This window comes from Alosa pseudoharengus, unplaced genomic scaffold (assembly GCF_046254945.1).
Source record: "Alosa pseudoharengus isolate Yale_2024_CS ecotype anadromous, Long Island Sound unplaced genomic scaffold, YU_APseudo_1.1 YU_APseudo_1.1_scf_5, whole genome shotgun sequence".
NCBI classification, from domain to species: domain Eukaryota; kingdom Metazoa; phylum Chordata; class Actinopteri; order Clupeiformes; family Clupeidae; genus Alosa; species Alosa pseudoharengus.
The window spans coordinates 36090401-36105082 of record NW_027468837.1 but is presented as its reverse complement, the minus strand read 5'-3'; the positions used below and the strand labels follow the sequence as shown (position 1 = coordinate 36105082).

Below are 14682 nucleotides of genomic sequence, written 5' to 3'. Positions count from 1 at the left end.
GCCCAGCGACAGCCCCAAAACATCACTGCTCTAGAGGAGATCTGCATGGAGGAATGGGCCAAAATACCTGCAACAGTGTGTGAAAACCTTGTGAAGACTTACAGAAAATGTTTGACCTCTGTCATTGCCAACAAAGGGTATATATAACAAAGTATTGAGATGAACTTTTGTTATTGACCAAATACTTATTTTCTGCCATAATGTTCCAATAAATTCTTTAGAAATCAGATAATGTGATTTTCTGGATTTTTTTCTCTCATTTTGTCTCTCATAGTTGGGGTAAACCATGATGGAAATTACAGGCAAAATTGGCCCCACTGTACATTTACCCCATGTGACACAAGCAAACTGATCATAAGGCTCAAACATGTTATAAGACAAGATGACACACAGAAAACAGACATCAGCAAGTTGTTTGAGAGTCAAAGTAACACAATGCAGGAATTCCCCTTTTCATCAATTTCCAACATACTGAGGCAGTGGTAAGGAGAGCACCCTGAAAAAGGTCATCGCAATCCAGATGTGCATCAGCAATGCCAGAGACTATATTCCCCTTATTGTAAGACAATGAGTTTTATTAGATTGTATTCCCCTTATTGTAAGACAATGAGTTTTATTAGATTCTATTCCCCTTATTGTAAGATAAAATGAGTGTGAAGCAATTATTTTCAGGTACATTGTAAAGCATTGTTTGGTAAGCCAAAACATAATATTTCAGGGTCTCTAGTTTAATTGTGAACTTTAATTACTCTTAGTGAGGAATTGGGTAATCATGCTTGGAAAAACTTTGATCATAGACACTAAATGAGATTGCAAAAGTTTTTGATTGTTTGGTTGGTTGATTGATTTCAGGGTCTTAGTGGGAGGGAAGTCTGTAGAAGGTTGTAAACGTTTTGCATCGTCAGGCGAAGCCATCTCCTTCAATATTTGTCCTGATTTTAATTACAGCCGGTCAGAATCATTCAATCATGGCAGCAGAGAGAGAGTAAGAGAGGACTGAAACAAACAGCCCCCCCCACCCCACACACACACACACACACACACACACAAATACAGTCTGCTCTGACTTAATACATTTTGTGAGAATGGATCACTGCTATTATTGATGAATGTTTCAGTGAAAGTGTGAAACAATATATAGCCTACATGGATCTATATCTCTATAGAGTTTAGACAAAAACGTTCTATCATGTTTTATGATATTGGGGGAATAGATTATTTGCAAGTCATTGCACATATCGATTAACTAAATAAAAAAACACCTAGGCAAATAACAGGCCTAACAAAATTCTGAGTTTCTCAAAATGTTCTCAGTCTTGATTAAATACATTGAGCCCTTTTACAGTGGATTGCATAACATGCATAACATGTAATAGCTTGCAGAGGAGCAGTTACAACAAAAAAAGCGTTTTCCAGGATTTTGCATTTTTTGCAACAATTGTGCTCTCCAATATTAATCATTTTACATATCACCATACCATTTGTGTTGGGGTAATAAAAATGTTTTAACAAGGCTATAGATTATTATGTAGGCCACACACACACACACACACACACACACCTAGACAGACCAACAGGCACTTTCCTGATTACAGCAACCACCCAATCTCCTGTCAAATACTCTCAGTGAATAAAGGCCAGGCCCAGCAAGAGTGCTTAGATCAATCAACATGTGGGACTAATCTCAGAACTGCCTAAAAGAGGGGTATATACCGACATCTGGTGGATACTCAACGTCATCAGATTTTTGTCGATTTGTCAAAGAAACTTAATGAAACAGCATAGCTACAAGATTCTCAACCTTGTTATTTGAGATGCTGACTGTGTGATAATTAAAGTGTCTAATCGGAGAGCAGCATTAACAGTGTATACAACATCTTAAACATACACAGCCAATAAAAACCGTTTAACTATTGCTGATTTATAAATGTAGGCCTACAGTATATTATTTGTAAAATAGCACAAAAGACCATATGTAGTGCTACGTTAGAGATGCACCTAGGGGGCAGCAGATAGTTTATTGTGAGCGTGTGATGTCACCTGCTTTCTGCACTTGAATTCTCGCGAGAGTTGCGCATTTTCCCTTAACCGGTGGTGATTTGCTTGTAGTGGAGAAGATGGCGAACCGTGGTGGTTTTCAGACATCCACAGCTGGAGGTGGAAGCGGCGGAATGGGGCCTGGTCCTCCTGTAGGTGGTGGAGGTCCAGGTATGGGTCCAGGAACACCCTCGGGTAGGATGGGACCGTCACCAGGTGCTCAAAATCATCTTTATCGCTCCCCGATGCCTGGACCTGGATACCCGGTAAGATACAGTTATGCTAGCTTGCTAGTTAGCTACCGAACGTTAGCTGAGAACAAAGAAGATTGAAAGGGAGGCGCTCATGGATAAGCTGGTTAACTAAACGTTGGTCAGCTAACGTTACTTAGCAAGCATATTTTCCAAGACATTGGATCATCTTTGGCCATTAATGGCTTAGGTTGCAAGTATAATGCAAAGTTTGACATGAGCGTTGAGGCCCTGCAATCCGGGCTAACATTACCAAGCTAGCTTTCATAATATGGTTAAATAGCAACTGATAAAACATTTTACATTGGTTAATTATTCTAATGTTATCGCTCGATTTTAAGGGAGTTTAGCTGCCTGGCTACATAATGTTGCATGTAACTAGCGTTATTAGCTAGTCGCTAACGTTACCGGTGGACGTTGCAAGACGGTGTGCAACGTAAGATCCCGAGGCCCCACTTATTGAGATATCTTGATAACTTGTATTGTTCACAAATAGTTGACTCTACAGCCAAAATCTATCTAACGTTACCCAAAGGTCTATCACCGTATGCCAGCTGTCCAGTTTACTATGCTAGTCATATCTCAGTGACAGTCCGTAACGTTAGTGGTACAGTCTGTAATCTTTCACTAACGTTAATGTTTGATATGTAAATGCCTTAAAGTGATAGTATAGCTTAACTAACTTGTTGTGTTTTGCTCTTGATTACCCATATAGAATACACATTTTTGAACCACTGTCCCTTGACCTCCGTACACTGCACTTAAGCTACTCACTACCTTGACAGTCAGCAGTCATTTACTTTGATATGGGGAATTGCATATTTTCAAAGTTCAACTTTGGTGGAGTAGGATGCATTTGCTCTTGCACAGGAAATAGCAGGGTTAACGTGGCCCTCATATTCGAGAAAATATAGTTCTTACACTTACATGTGAAGGCGAGGAATTCAGCACCTAGAAACTACCCAGCGTTTAGTCCTGTTTGGTCTACTGCAAGGTGAAAATGTGGAAATATGTGGAAGTTAATGAATACCAGTACTGTTTTTGGACTACCATACCTACCTTAGAGCTGCAGTTCCAATGGCACTAGTGTAACTAACTACACATTCTATCTGTCCTTATACTTTAATTGTGTACCTGGCCAAAGAGGCCAAATTTGTTGAAAAATGTCGAGCAGAGCTTATTTGGTTGCCCCTCAAAGTAACAAACAAGAATGTAGGACTATTACTGGGAAATGGTGTACTGTACCATTTCATGATTTTGTGGCTTGACGCCTTTGATAGGCTACCAGTGTTGTAGTCTTTGGAAAGGTCACATGGTACCCAAGGGCATCTCTCCCCTTTATTTGGTGCTGGTGAAATGTCAACCTCAGAATGAGTTCACTGAACTTTTTGTATACATGTTGCTCAGGAAAGTTTACTTTCAAATTTCTAAAGCTGTAGACAAATTAATGTGGACATTCGTTGATTTGATGGGGCAGTAGATTGATGGAAATGCATGTCATATTATTTAACAACTTAGTTATTAAGGATACATTTTAACCTTGGAGTTTCAACCTGAAACCACAAACCCTTGTGACCATCCATAGAGTGTTTTATACTGTTATTGAAGCAGTGTTCATCAATATAAATTGAGGATCAATACAGCATAACAAAACATGATATTATAATACTGAAAAATTAGATTTTTCTGACTCCCCTGTTCTTTTACCCCACAGAGGCCTGGGATGCCCCCTACCAGTCGCATGACTCCTCAGGGGCCCCCCTCCATGGGCCCTCCCGGGTATGGTGGCAGCCCAGTGTCCCGCCCCGGCATGCCCGTTATGGATCCATCCCGCAAGAGGCCCGCTCCACAGCAGATTCAACAGGTCCAGCAGCAGAACCGCAACCAGCAGTAAGCCACGCTCCTGCACATGGGCCCTCTGTTAGCCTACATGGGGTTAACCTGCACAGTCATTTAAGATGTAGCCTTGGGGCTGAGGCTGGGGGAAAAAAAAGAAAATATGATACAGTTGTTTGTACATTGACCTCCACTGTAGTGAGATGATTGCTCCTAATGTTGACTGCTCGCTTGTATATCTGGCAAAGCTTTGTAGTTCACCATAACTAACTGCCATAACTATCTTTGGTCTTTATTTATTTTATTTTTTTTGTGTGTCTACAGTGCAAAGAAGAAGAAAATGGCTGACAAGATTCTACCTCAGAGGGTAAGTAACTGTTAGAGGAAGATCCAGTGACATGATTTACTTCCCCCACACACCCACAACGGTTACCAGAACAAAACATGTTCTCTCAACCTGATTACTTTCAAGTCATGTTTCCTTGATGGTTTTAGGAGGAACAATGTGTTTTGGCCCATGTTTACATTGTGATGTGTTGATCCTCAAAGAGCAACTTGCTCATTGCCTGACTAGTGTCCTCCCTCCCCAGATTAGAGAACTAGTGCCCGAGTCTCAGGCCTACATGGACCTGCTGGCCTTTGAGAGGAAACTCGATCAGACCATCATGCGCAAGAGACTGGACATCCAGGAGGCTCTCAAACGACCTATCAAGGTAGGGGTCAAGGTCAAAGCTCAGGGACTGATCATATTGACCAGCCTATTAGAACAGTCAATGGACTGGGCAGTCAGTCAAACACTTACAGATCTCTTACTGACCAAATGACAAAAACCAGAGGAATTTGTGAATTAATCATTGCTTGGGTAAATCTGTTTTTGAGTTCAGGTTAGATCGCCAAGCCCTACCAGTTAAAAAAGATTACCTTCATGAAGTTGTTGTTTTTTTTGCATAGAATAGGGCTACTTTTAAAGAGCTCTCTATTGTCTTACAGTATGTTGCGACTTGTTTAGGTATCTGACTTTTGTTCCAACATGGTGATTCCTGATTAACTGATTGCATATGTAATTGCAATGGTTCAACAGCAAAAGAGAAAGCTGCGCATCTTTATCTCGAACACCTTCAACCCCGCCAAACCTGATGCAGAGGATGGGGAGGGCACTGTTGCATCATGGGAACTCCGTGTCGAGGGTCGCTTGCTAGAGGATGTAAGTGGAGATCCTGCCCTGTGTGTGCAAAGATAGATGGACATGTTGTCACATTTCAAGTTTCATTTTAATAATTACTTGCAGTAGCTGTTTTACTGTGTAAATTTGGTTAACTTTTGACTGTCGTTAATAATTGTTAGACTGAAACGTTTGACTGTCTGTTAATAATTGTCGCCTGACTAGAATAGAGTTGGATTGCTGCTTTAGCGTGTGGTGTTCTGCCCCTGTCGGAGTCCTGAGGTGAACCCCTCTCCCTCTCTGTCCCACAGCAGGCCGTGTCCAAGTATGAGGCCACCAAGCAGAAGAGGAAGTTCTCCTCCTTCTTCAAATCCCTGGTCATCGAGTTGGATAAGGACCTCTATGGGCCGGATAATCATTTGGTCGAGGTGCAGGACTAAACACTGTTTTATGCTTTGCTTGTTGGGTTTGGCTTAATTTAACTCCGCAGCCTTCTTGACGGCATTAGGTGGGGCCCTTAATTATCACCAAGGTCACTTTTTAAAAGGGCCTTGTCTTGGTGGAGGAAGGATGTGTGGTTACAATGGAAAATTGCATGATCACAGTAAATTAACCTTAGATGCTAAAATGCACGACTTGGTTGTCTTGCCATATATACGCACCACACACACACACAGTGAGTGAGCTCATTCTCGTGTATGTGTGTCCCCTCAGTGGCACAGGACCCCTACCACCCAGGAGACGGATGGTTTCCAGGTGAAGAGGCCGGGAGATGTTGGAGTGCGCTGCACAGTCCTGCTCATGCTTGACTACCAGGTGAGCAAAACCTGCTCTGGCATCATTAGCTGCTTTCAGATATCACCTCAAGAGTATATGCGGAGCTTTGTCAAACGGACGTCCGACCCTTCGGGTGATTTAGATGTGATGCTAACATGCTGACATTACACGGTCATCTGTGTGAACGACACCGACGCACATTAACAGAATGTCCGCGTGGTTGAACACACACATGAACAAAATCTCTGCATGTTCTTCGCTTCGTTCAGACACAAGCTCATTTACATAAACATCTGAAATACTAGGAGGGGAGCAGTAGAACAGCCGACTAAGTTCGGACTTCCAAATGACTGTTCATGATGTTCAGATATACGGCCCAACCATTTAACATCTGCAGAACCTCCGGTCTTAGATGTAGGTCTGAATGCAGCTATTGTGTGTTTGCTACATAGCTGTAGGTGAAGAGGTGGCAGATTAGGTTTCCACCACTAGGTGTCATTGTAGAGTTATATTACTCAAAGGAGGCTTTTCTGGTGCCTCACAATTGTGAGCAATGCTCTCCATACATAAGCTTGTTTTCTTTAAATTATTTTTAATTTGATTTGTGGATTGTGTACCCTACCTCACATTTACCTCAAGTTTTTGAGTTTTATGTTCTATATTGACATATATATATAACATAGAACTCAAAAACTTGAGGTATATTGACTTTTGAGCTATATTGACTCCCCTTCTCTTTAGCCCCCCCAGTTTAAGCTGGACCCGCGTCTGGCCAGGCTGCTGGGCATCCACACCCAAACCCGGCCGGTCATCATCCAGGCCCTGTGGCAGTACGTCAAGACCCACAAGCTCCAGGACCCGCACGAGCGCGAGTTCATCAATTGTGACAAATACCTCCAGCAGGTACACACACACACACACACACACACACATTACACCCACTGATAAAACTGCCTTAAGAGGCCAAAAGTTAGAATATTCATAAATGATCATCTGCTCTGATAAATGAATGTGATAAGAAGACAGACACGTGGCAAATCTATACAGCAGAGTGTAGCAGCCAAGGCATGCATTACTACATTCTGAATGATTGCTGTGTGTCTGTCTGCTCTGTTCTCAGATCTTTGAGACCCAGAGGATGAAGTTCTCCGAGATTCCTCAGCGTCTGCACGCTCTGCTCATGCCCCCAGAGCCAATCATCATCAACCATGTCATAAGGTAACCATGGGCAACAGCCACTCTGCCACTGCACCTGTTCTCGCGTTTGCCAAGCACCAGTGCTTCAGGCGGTGCCAATCATAATGTTTTGTGTGTGTGTGTGTGTGTGTGTGTGTGTGTAGCGTGGACCCTAATGACCAGAAGAAGACCGCCTGCTATGACATCGACGTTGAGGTGGACGACACCCTGAAGACTCAGATGAACTCTTTTCTGCTGTCCACTGCAAGCCAGCAGGAAATCGCTGGCCTGGACAACAAGGTGAGGACCAGAGAGGAAAGTTCCTTGTTCTGTGTCAAATAATCCAAAAATGAAGAACTAAGTCAGTTAGGCAATGGAAGTCTAGATGATCCAATTTTGATGACAACACCAGACATTTTGCACATGGTAGTGTTGTGGTTGTGTTGGTGTTTATGAACAGGGCCACTGATGGTGTGTGTGAGGGAAGAGGATTTGCCCAGTAGACACACATGCCCTGTTCATGTGTTGAGACACTGCACTTGTTAAAAGTTACCTACGTACTGTTCAGAGTGCACTTCTCCCACAAAATCACCAACCTTCAGACTGTGTGTCATGACCATTAGAGACAGATGAGGCTGTGTGGACACAGCAGGTTTACACTAGTCTGTAAAGATCTACTTACACAGTGGAAACAGTAGTTGTACAAATTTGAGACTTCATCACAGTACTGTGTATGAATGGTACTGTATTTACACTTAGTTCAAAGAAAACTAGTGTTATGGCAATGTTTTGAAATCTGTTACAATGTAATTTTAGCATTTAACTGTTAGTCAAATTATTTTCCTTTGATGTCCGAAAAGTCACACTGTTTACAGCTTTTACTCATAATTGAGGTTATGTGAAGATTGATGTTTTGGACAACCATTTTATTTTCATGTAGACCTTACTAACAACGCTAAGTCAACTCAGTCAAGTTATCCAATCAGATCATCTCGACCTCACCAACAATAGTTTGTTTTAAAATCACACCTCGATTGTTGCTTATGATCCAATTGAATGGATGTAAATACTGAAATGTGGGTCCAGTTATCTGATCTAGGGTCCAGTTGGCCTGAATCCCCCCAGATAAAGGCTCCATCAGTGTGTGCTGTAGTGATAGCATATCTTCTCCAGACACCTCCAAACACGCTCCCCTTCCTCTGTCGATGCGGCAGCCTGCTCGAGCTGGCTGATTATCAGGTGTGAGGGAACTGATAAAACTGGCAGCTGATCAATGATTAGGCCTATCACTCAATCAGGATTACCTGGCTGCTCCTCTTTACAAGGTTATCTCACCCGTAGGCCACACCTGATAGGTAATATGATAATAAACGACCCAAGGGATTAGTGAATGAATGGTGTTACTTTTGATGCTCTGTGGTTTTCATTGAAGGAGTGGTGTTAACAGTTGTTTAGGAGATGAAGTCGGTATATGTAGGAGGTGTTGTTTGAGCACTGTTACATGAAGATGTGTGAGCATTCTTCTCGTAGGCTTCGGTGTTGGGGGAATGTCCTGTTAAATGTGGGCAGCTGTGGCCTACTAGTTAGCACTTCGGACTTGTAACTGGAGGGTTGCCGGTTCGAACCCCGACCAGTAGGCACGGCTGAAGAGCAAGCCACTGCGCCTGGATTGGTGTGTGCTTCATCTCACTGTGTGTTCACTGTGTGCTGAGTGTGTTTCACTAATTCACGGATTGGGATAAATGCAGAGACCAAATTTCCCTCACGGGATCAAAAGAGTATATATACTTATACTTAAATATACACTTGTTTTAGTTAGATCAGCAAACTGCTCCCTCGTGGTCCGCTAATGGTCCATTCTGTTCCAGTGTTCATACACGTCTTTGCTCTGTAAAAGGGAAATAAGGTGGCTCAGATCAAGATAGAAATACAGCTCTGGAAAAAATTAACAGACCACTGCACATTTTTCTGATGTCATCCTACGGTTGCTGAGCGACATTCGAATGAGTTGACGGGTCATATTCAAATTTGCAGTGGTCTCTCAATTTTGAATATGACTCGACTCCTTTGAATGCCACTCCATCCATACGACCGTAGGATGATCTCAGAAAAGTGTGTAGTGGTCTCTTAATTTTCTCCAGAGCTGTATTTCCAGCCAGACAAGGAGGAGGAGGGAAGGGATGCACATTTAGCTTTTCTTTCATGGCTAGGAAATGCTCATTACATATATGGCTACTGGAATGTAGATTTGTGTAAGGGCTGAGATATGTAGTGCTTTAAGTCTTTATGGACTTGTGAGAGAAATTGATATTGTCAGTCTGAAGAACCACTCAAGTCATGGTTCGGTATTATCATCTCTGATATCAGTGAGAGCAGAGACTGTGTGTGTGTGTGTGTGTGTGTGTGTGTGTGTGCACTTCTGTGTAATCATTAGCTGTAGATGAACCCACCTTGCAACCTAAGCTTAAGTAGGTTCTGTGTGCATGTGAGCAGAGCGTGTGAAGGCGCCTCCCGCATGTGTATGAGGTCTTGGGGGTCGGGCTCCCGCATGTGTGTCTGTGCTGTGGAAGGGGAGAGTGAGTGACCACTTGAGGATGACTCGGCATTTTCTCCAATACCACACAGCTTTACTACTGAAGTAAATGCGAAACATTCCCATACTATACAGTCGAACCTGAACTGCAGCTAAAAGGAAGATTGGAAACCAGCTTGGATAAGGAAATCAAGTGGGCTTGTCATTTCAAGAATGTCCTATCTTGGTGTATGTCAGTGGGCATGGTGTGTGTGTGTGTGTGTGTGTACACTCCAGTGCTGATGTCTAGTCTCCTATTCTGACTGAAACTCACTCACTGCCCCAGAGTCTGTGTGTGTGTGTGTGTGTGTGTGTGTGTACACTCCAGTGCTGATGTCTAGTCTCCTATTCTGACTGAAACTCACTCACTGCCCCAGGGTCTGAGAGTCCTCTCAGGCTGGGTCAACACATGCTTCTGTCACGCACACAGATGAACAGTTGGTCTCCTGCGCACACATGCACGCACACAGATGAACACTTGGTCTCTTGCGCACACACTCACACGCACGCACGCACACAGATGAACACTTAGTCTCTCTCTTGCGCACACGCACACACACACGCAGACGATGGATCTCTTGCACACATACACCTTCACTCGTGTTCTCTCATCCACACTGTGTGTGTGTCTGTGTGTGTGTGTGTGTGTGCGCGTGCACTTGATTTTTCACCGCCCACACCAGTATTGTGCAGGAGCCTTGTGTCTTTGTGTGTTCTGGTGGTTTGTAGTCCTCTGGCCTTTAGATGTTTGGTGGGACACCCTGTTCCTGTGTTCCTGTTTATGTAGCTGTGTTGTTGCAAGCCTGGCTGCATCCTCTCTCTGCCTCACCTCGCCTGGGCTGGGCTGGGCTGTTTTCCCTCCACTGTCCCTGAATGCACAGTGGCCATGGAGAAAGCAACCTGTTTTTCTTCAGCTGCCCTCTTATCTCTCTCTTATACCCTCTCTCTCTCTCTCCCTCTCCCTCTCCCTCTCTTCCTCTCCCTCTCCCTCTCCCTCTCTGTGACTACAGCTGCAGCAGCACCACTAAAGAGTTGGTGGTGCAGTAACCATAACAACAGCTATACCAAGAAGAGAGGGCTTTTGTTGAGCAGTGTTTAAAGTAAAGTGTGTATGCGAGGGCTTGTTTAAAACGCCTTTCCAGTGTGTGTGTGTGGCCGTGTTCTGACTGTTTAAGATGTCTTCTCTTGTAGATCCATGAGACCATTGAGACCATCAATCAGCTGAAGACCCAGAGAGAGTTCATGCTGAGCTTCGCCAGAGACCCACAGGGCTTCATCAACGACTGGCTACAGTCTCAGTGCAGAGACCTCAAGGTGCGCACACACACATATATTCAGGCGCATGCTTGTCTCACGTACACAGACATGCATATATGAATACTAAAGATTCATATTGTCTTTAAAGTGTTTTCTAACTTGGAAGACTAGATGTATTATCATTATAACTCTGTAAGTGTTTGTTTATGTTATTGCTCTCGCAGCATTTCTCTGTAAGTGAGCGGTTTATGTGGCTGCCTGTTGGCAGGGACTTACTCTTACTCTGACTGGACTTCTAATGAGAAAGGCTGAACTTTTTCCCTATTTCACAGAACAGGTGTTTTTAAAGCCCATCAGCTGCCTGTAGGGCCATGGTTTTAGGTTGAAAGAACAGTATGAGCTGGTGAGAGTGTGTCTCTCTGAGTTCCCTGAACTAGTTGTTTTGTATCAGGCTAACATCAGCACTGACATAAACCAAGACTCTTGATTAAATGGCAGACACACAAGATGTTGTTGCCTTGAGCAGACTGTTGAACCATGTAAAATTTTGTGCTGAAGGCCCCAGTTGTGATGCGCCTACCTGCTCGATCTGTCCTAACCTGCTCTGTGTGTATGTGTGTGTGATAGACAATGACTGACGTGGTTGGGAACCCAGAAGAGGAGCGTCGTGCCGAGTTCTACTTCCAGCCCTGGGCTCAAGAGGCTGTGTGCCGCTACTTCTACTCTAAGGTATGGAAACACACACACTAGCGTTAATTTTGTCACCTATTTTTTTTGTCTTAGTCTTCATGTCTCATGTCTTAGTCTCAAATGTCCTTAGTTTTAGTCGACTCAGTCTCATTTCAAATATTTGTTAAATGTCATAATTACCTGACGAAATACACTTGTTGAATGATTTCAATGCAACTTTGCTAAAAGTGTCTGGTTTGCTGATTAAAGAGAAATTCATTAGTGATTATTAATCAAGAATGGCTTATTGTACAGAGACATGCATTATGTCCTCGTATTCGGTAAGGCCTGCTGTTTATTGTGATGTATGGTTTGCCATGTGTTGAGTAAAGAGTTTCTGAGATATTCCACGCAGAGTAATGGGTGTGCAGAGCCATGTGTAGAATGTAAATAAGATTAAATTTCATGTCTCGCGAACCGCTTATCACACTGCTAAACCGATAATATCATTAGAAAGCTTAGGTTCCACTCTTTCGCGTGATGTGCGTGTGATGTCTGTATGACGAGTACTCTGCGAGCAGTTCAACAGAGAAGACGGGGTGTGAATTTGGCCGTCTGCCTCTTAAGGCAGGAGGCGTGAGTTGACTAACCAGCCACCAAGACTAAAATGAACAGCACGAAACACTGGTCAAGTCCTGCATGACCAACTGTATCATGGTATTTCTTCATATTTTTGGTGATAATAGTAATAACAGTACAATTAGCTACTGTTTTCTGAGCCACAAGTCATGTCCGCGTATGGTCTTGAGAACAGTGCAAACACAAAAAAAGTGAAACTTTGAAAAAGTGTTCATCAGCAGCAATGAACTACTCAATTTGAACTCCGCCTTCTGCTTGGGCGTTTTTACTCCATTTGTGAGCTGCCCACCTTGCAGCTCATGTGCAAACGTGTCGTTAAAATCACGATATGACAGGTTCTTCTCACATGTCCATCTGTTGGTCTCCCCACCGCAGGTCCAGCAGAGGAGGCAGGAGCTGGAGCAGGCTCTGGGCATCAGGAACACATAAAAGCTCCCGCACCCATCCCGCCCGCAACGCTGGCCGCCATGTTTAACGCCGACCCCGGCAGCGCAACAGCCCATAATTCACCCTGGCCTGCTCTGAAGTGTCTGAGGCGGATACCACGGCTCTTCAGACATTTCATCATTTTCACCTTGGTGTGTGTGTGTGTGTGTGTGTGTGTGTGTTCAGTGCTGTAAAGACTTTTGCTACCCATGCTGAGGCTTCTCAGACTTTAGCAAGAGGGTTATGATGTCCTTCTATTTTAACCACAACGGTGTATGCGAGTGTGTGTTGCAGGTTGTTTTAAATAACGTAAGTGTGTGAGTGTGTTCGGGTGTTAGCGCTGAAGAGGCACATGAGATGGACATTCTTAACATTTCATAGTGGGGAAAAAAAGTGGGGACCTCAGTTGCACACTAATTCCACATTACTATGAAAAAAAAATAACATTTCCATTTAATCTCGTTGACATGTGAGTTAACTCCTATCTAAACACTATGAATTGTATTCTTAAAGGTGTTGGCCTTACCCCAGCTGTGTGCTAACCAAATCTAAAAAAAAAAAATATTCCCCCCCCCCTTCCTTAAAGCCAGATTGTTAGATTGAGTGTAAATGGGCCTTTTTATGATTAGCTTTTCATGTAGGACTTGTGTTCTCATTTAATGAACTATATATAAGTACAGTAGTCTTGTACATTAGGCATAGAAGATTCTAGAGGAAGTAGCTATGGTTGTAAGTACGAATAGAAGCAGATGATTGGAGGGGCTAGCAACATGAGGAAAGTGTATTAGTCAACAACACAGCAGCCAGTGGCTCAGCTAGATCATCGGTCCACACCACAGGTAGTCTACTGCAGCAGCCTATCTTCTTTTTCCCCTATTAGAATATATTCCTCAAACAGTTTAGCAGTCATGGTCTCTGGTGCATACTCCAGTTAGTGTACTTGCTGTAGTAAACCATCACCAGATGCATACTTCAGCCTCTGCACCTGTAGTATACTTTCAAGTCGGCCTCTGTACCTATTGTTGGATGCTCAGATGCATACTTCAACCTCTCTTCCTGATGTAGTATGCTCCCAGATACATACTTCAGCTGCTGTAGTATTCTTACCCATAAAGTTGACTTTGGGCCAGATGTGTTTCTTATCTGGCACTGATCTGAGGCCAGGTCCACACTAGACTCCGCTGCCTGTAGCCTAGTTTCTGTAGTATATTCAGCTTGAGCCCTCTGACTCCTGCTATACCGCAGAGGCTCCACAGTGGCTGGCAGCTAGTGTGAAGGATAAAACGGGTTTGCCGGTTTGGTTGCTACTGAGAGGATCATGCATTGCTCTAGTGATGTAGAACCATAGCCTCTACATTACTTAAAAATATGTATAGAAGTGGCGATTTCATTTTATATTTTCGATTTGTTTTTGTTGTTAAATATATACACATTTAATTATTTGTAATGATTATTTGTTGTATTTACATTACTTTGACATTACATTGTTTTGACACTTTGTTTCGCCCCTTTTGGCTTAGGAGATTGCATGGCCTGTATATCCAGGTTTGAGATCTCTGTTAACCTTTTTCTTTCATGGACCAAACTTGTCATTATTTCTGTATCCCTTTGTCTAAATAAAGATAAACTTGTATTGATGCCAAACTCTCTTGTTGATGCCAGTGATTTGAGGTGGTGGGGTTAGTCCCGTTTCTGTACTTGGGACAGCAGGATAAAACTCTGAGGTCGAGGCATAATCACTAATGAATTGAATTAAGCCTTACTTGACAGGCATTTGTTGTGTTATGGGTGTACTAATGTACAGCATATTAGGTTTCCGGCAGCAAGAGCCAATAGAGTTGAGGAGGCGTGCTCAAGTCCTGGGGTATCGCACTACTCCC

At 43.3% G+C, this 14682-nt stretch overlaps 1 protein-coding gene across 1 annotated transcript; it reads left to right on the top strand.

The window, feature by feature from the left end:
* The first annotated feature begins 2093 nt into the window (after positions 1–2093).
* smarcd1 (SWI/SNF related BAF chromatin remodeling complex subunit D1) lies at positions 2094–14446 on the top strand. The gene is made up of 13 exons (XM_076267988.1): positions 2094–2303; positions 4003–4178; positions 4449–4491; positions 4715–4837; positions 5206–5328; positions 5598–5714; positions 6001–6102; positions 6805–6966; positions 7184–7281; positions 7404–7539; positions 11003–11125; positions 11696–11797; positions 12752–14446. Exons 1-13 carry the CDS (start codon positions 2118–2120, stop codon positions 12803–12805), a joined length of 1545 nt encoding a protein of 514 aa, XP_076124103.1. The 5' UTR covers positions 2094–2117; the 3' UTR covers positions 12806–14446.
* Positions 14447–14682: the final 236 nt, after the last annotated feature.

What these genes read in the sequence shown, in the direction of transcription:
- smarcd1 (XM_076267988.1), top strand. Translation starts at nt 2,118, where the DNA reads ATGGCGAACCGTGGTGGTTTTCAGACATCCACAGCTGGAGGTGGAAGC. An exon ending in ACAAGATTCTACCTCAGAGG is followed by an intron (nt 4,492 to 4,714) that starts GTAAGTAACTGT and finishes CTCCCTCCCCAG; the next exon opens with ATTAGAGAACTAGTGCCCGA. An exon ending in GCCGCTACTTCTACTCTAAG is followed by an intron (nt 11,798 to 12,751) that starts GTATGGAAACAC and finishes TCCCCACCGCAG; the next exon opens with GTCCAGCAGAGGAGGCAGGA.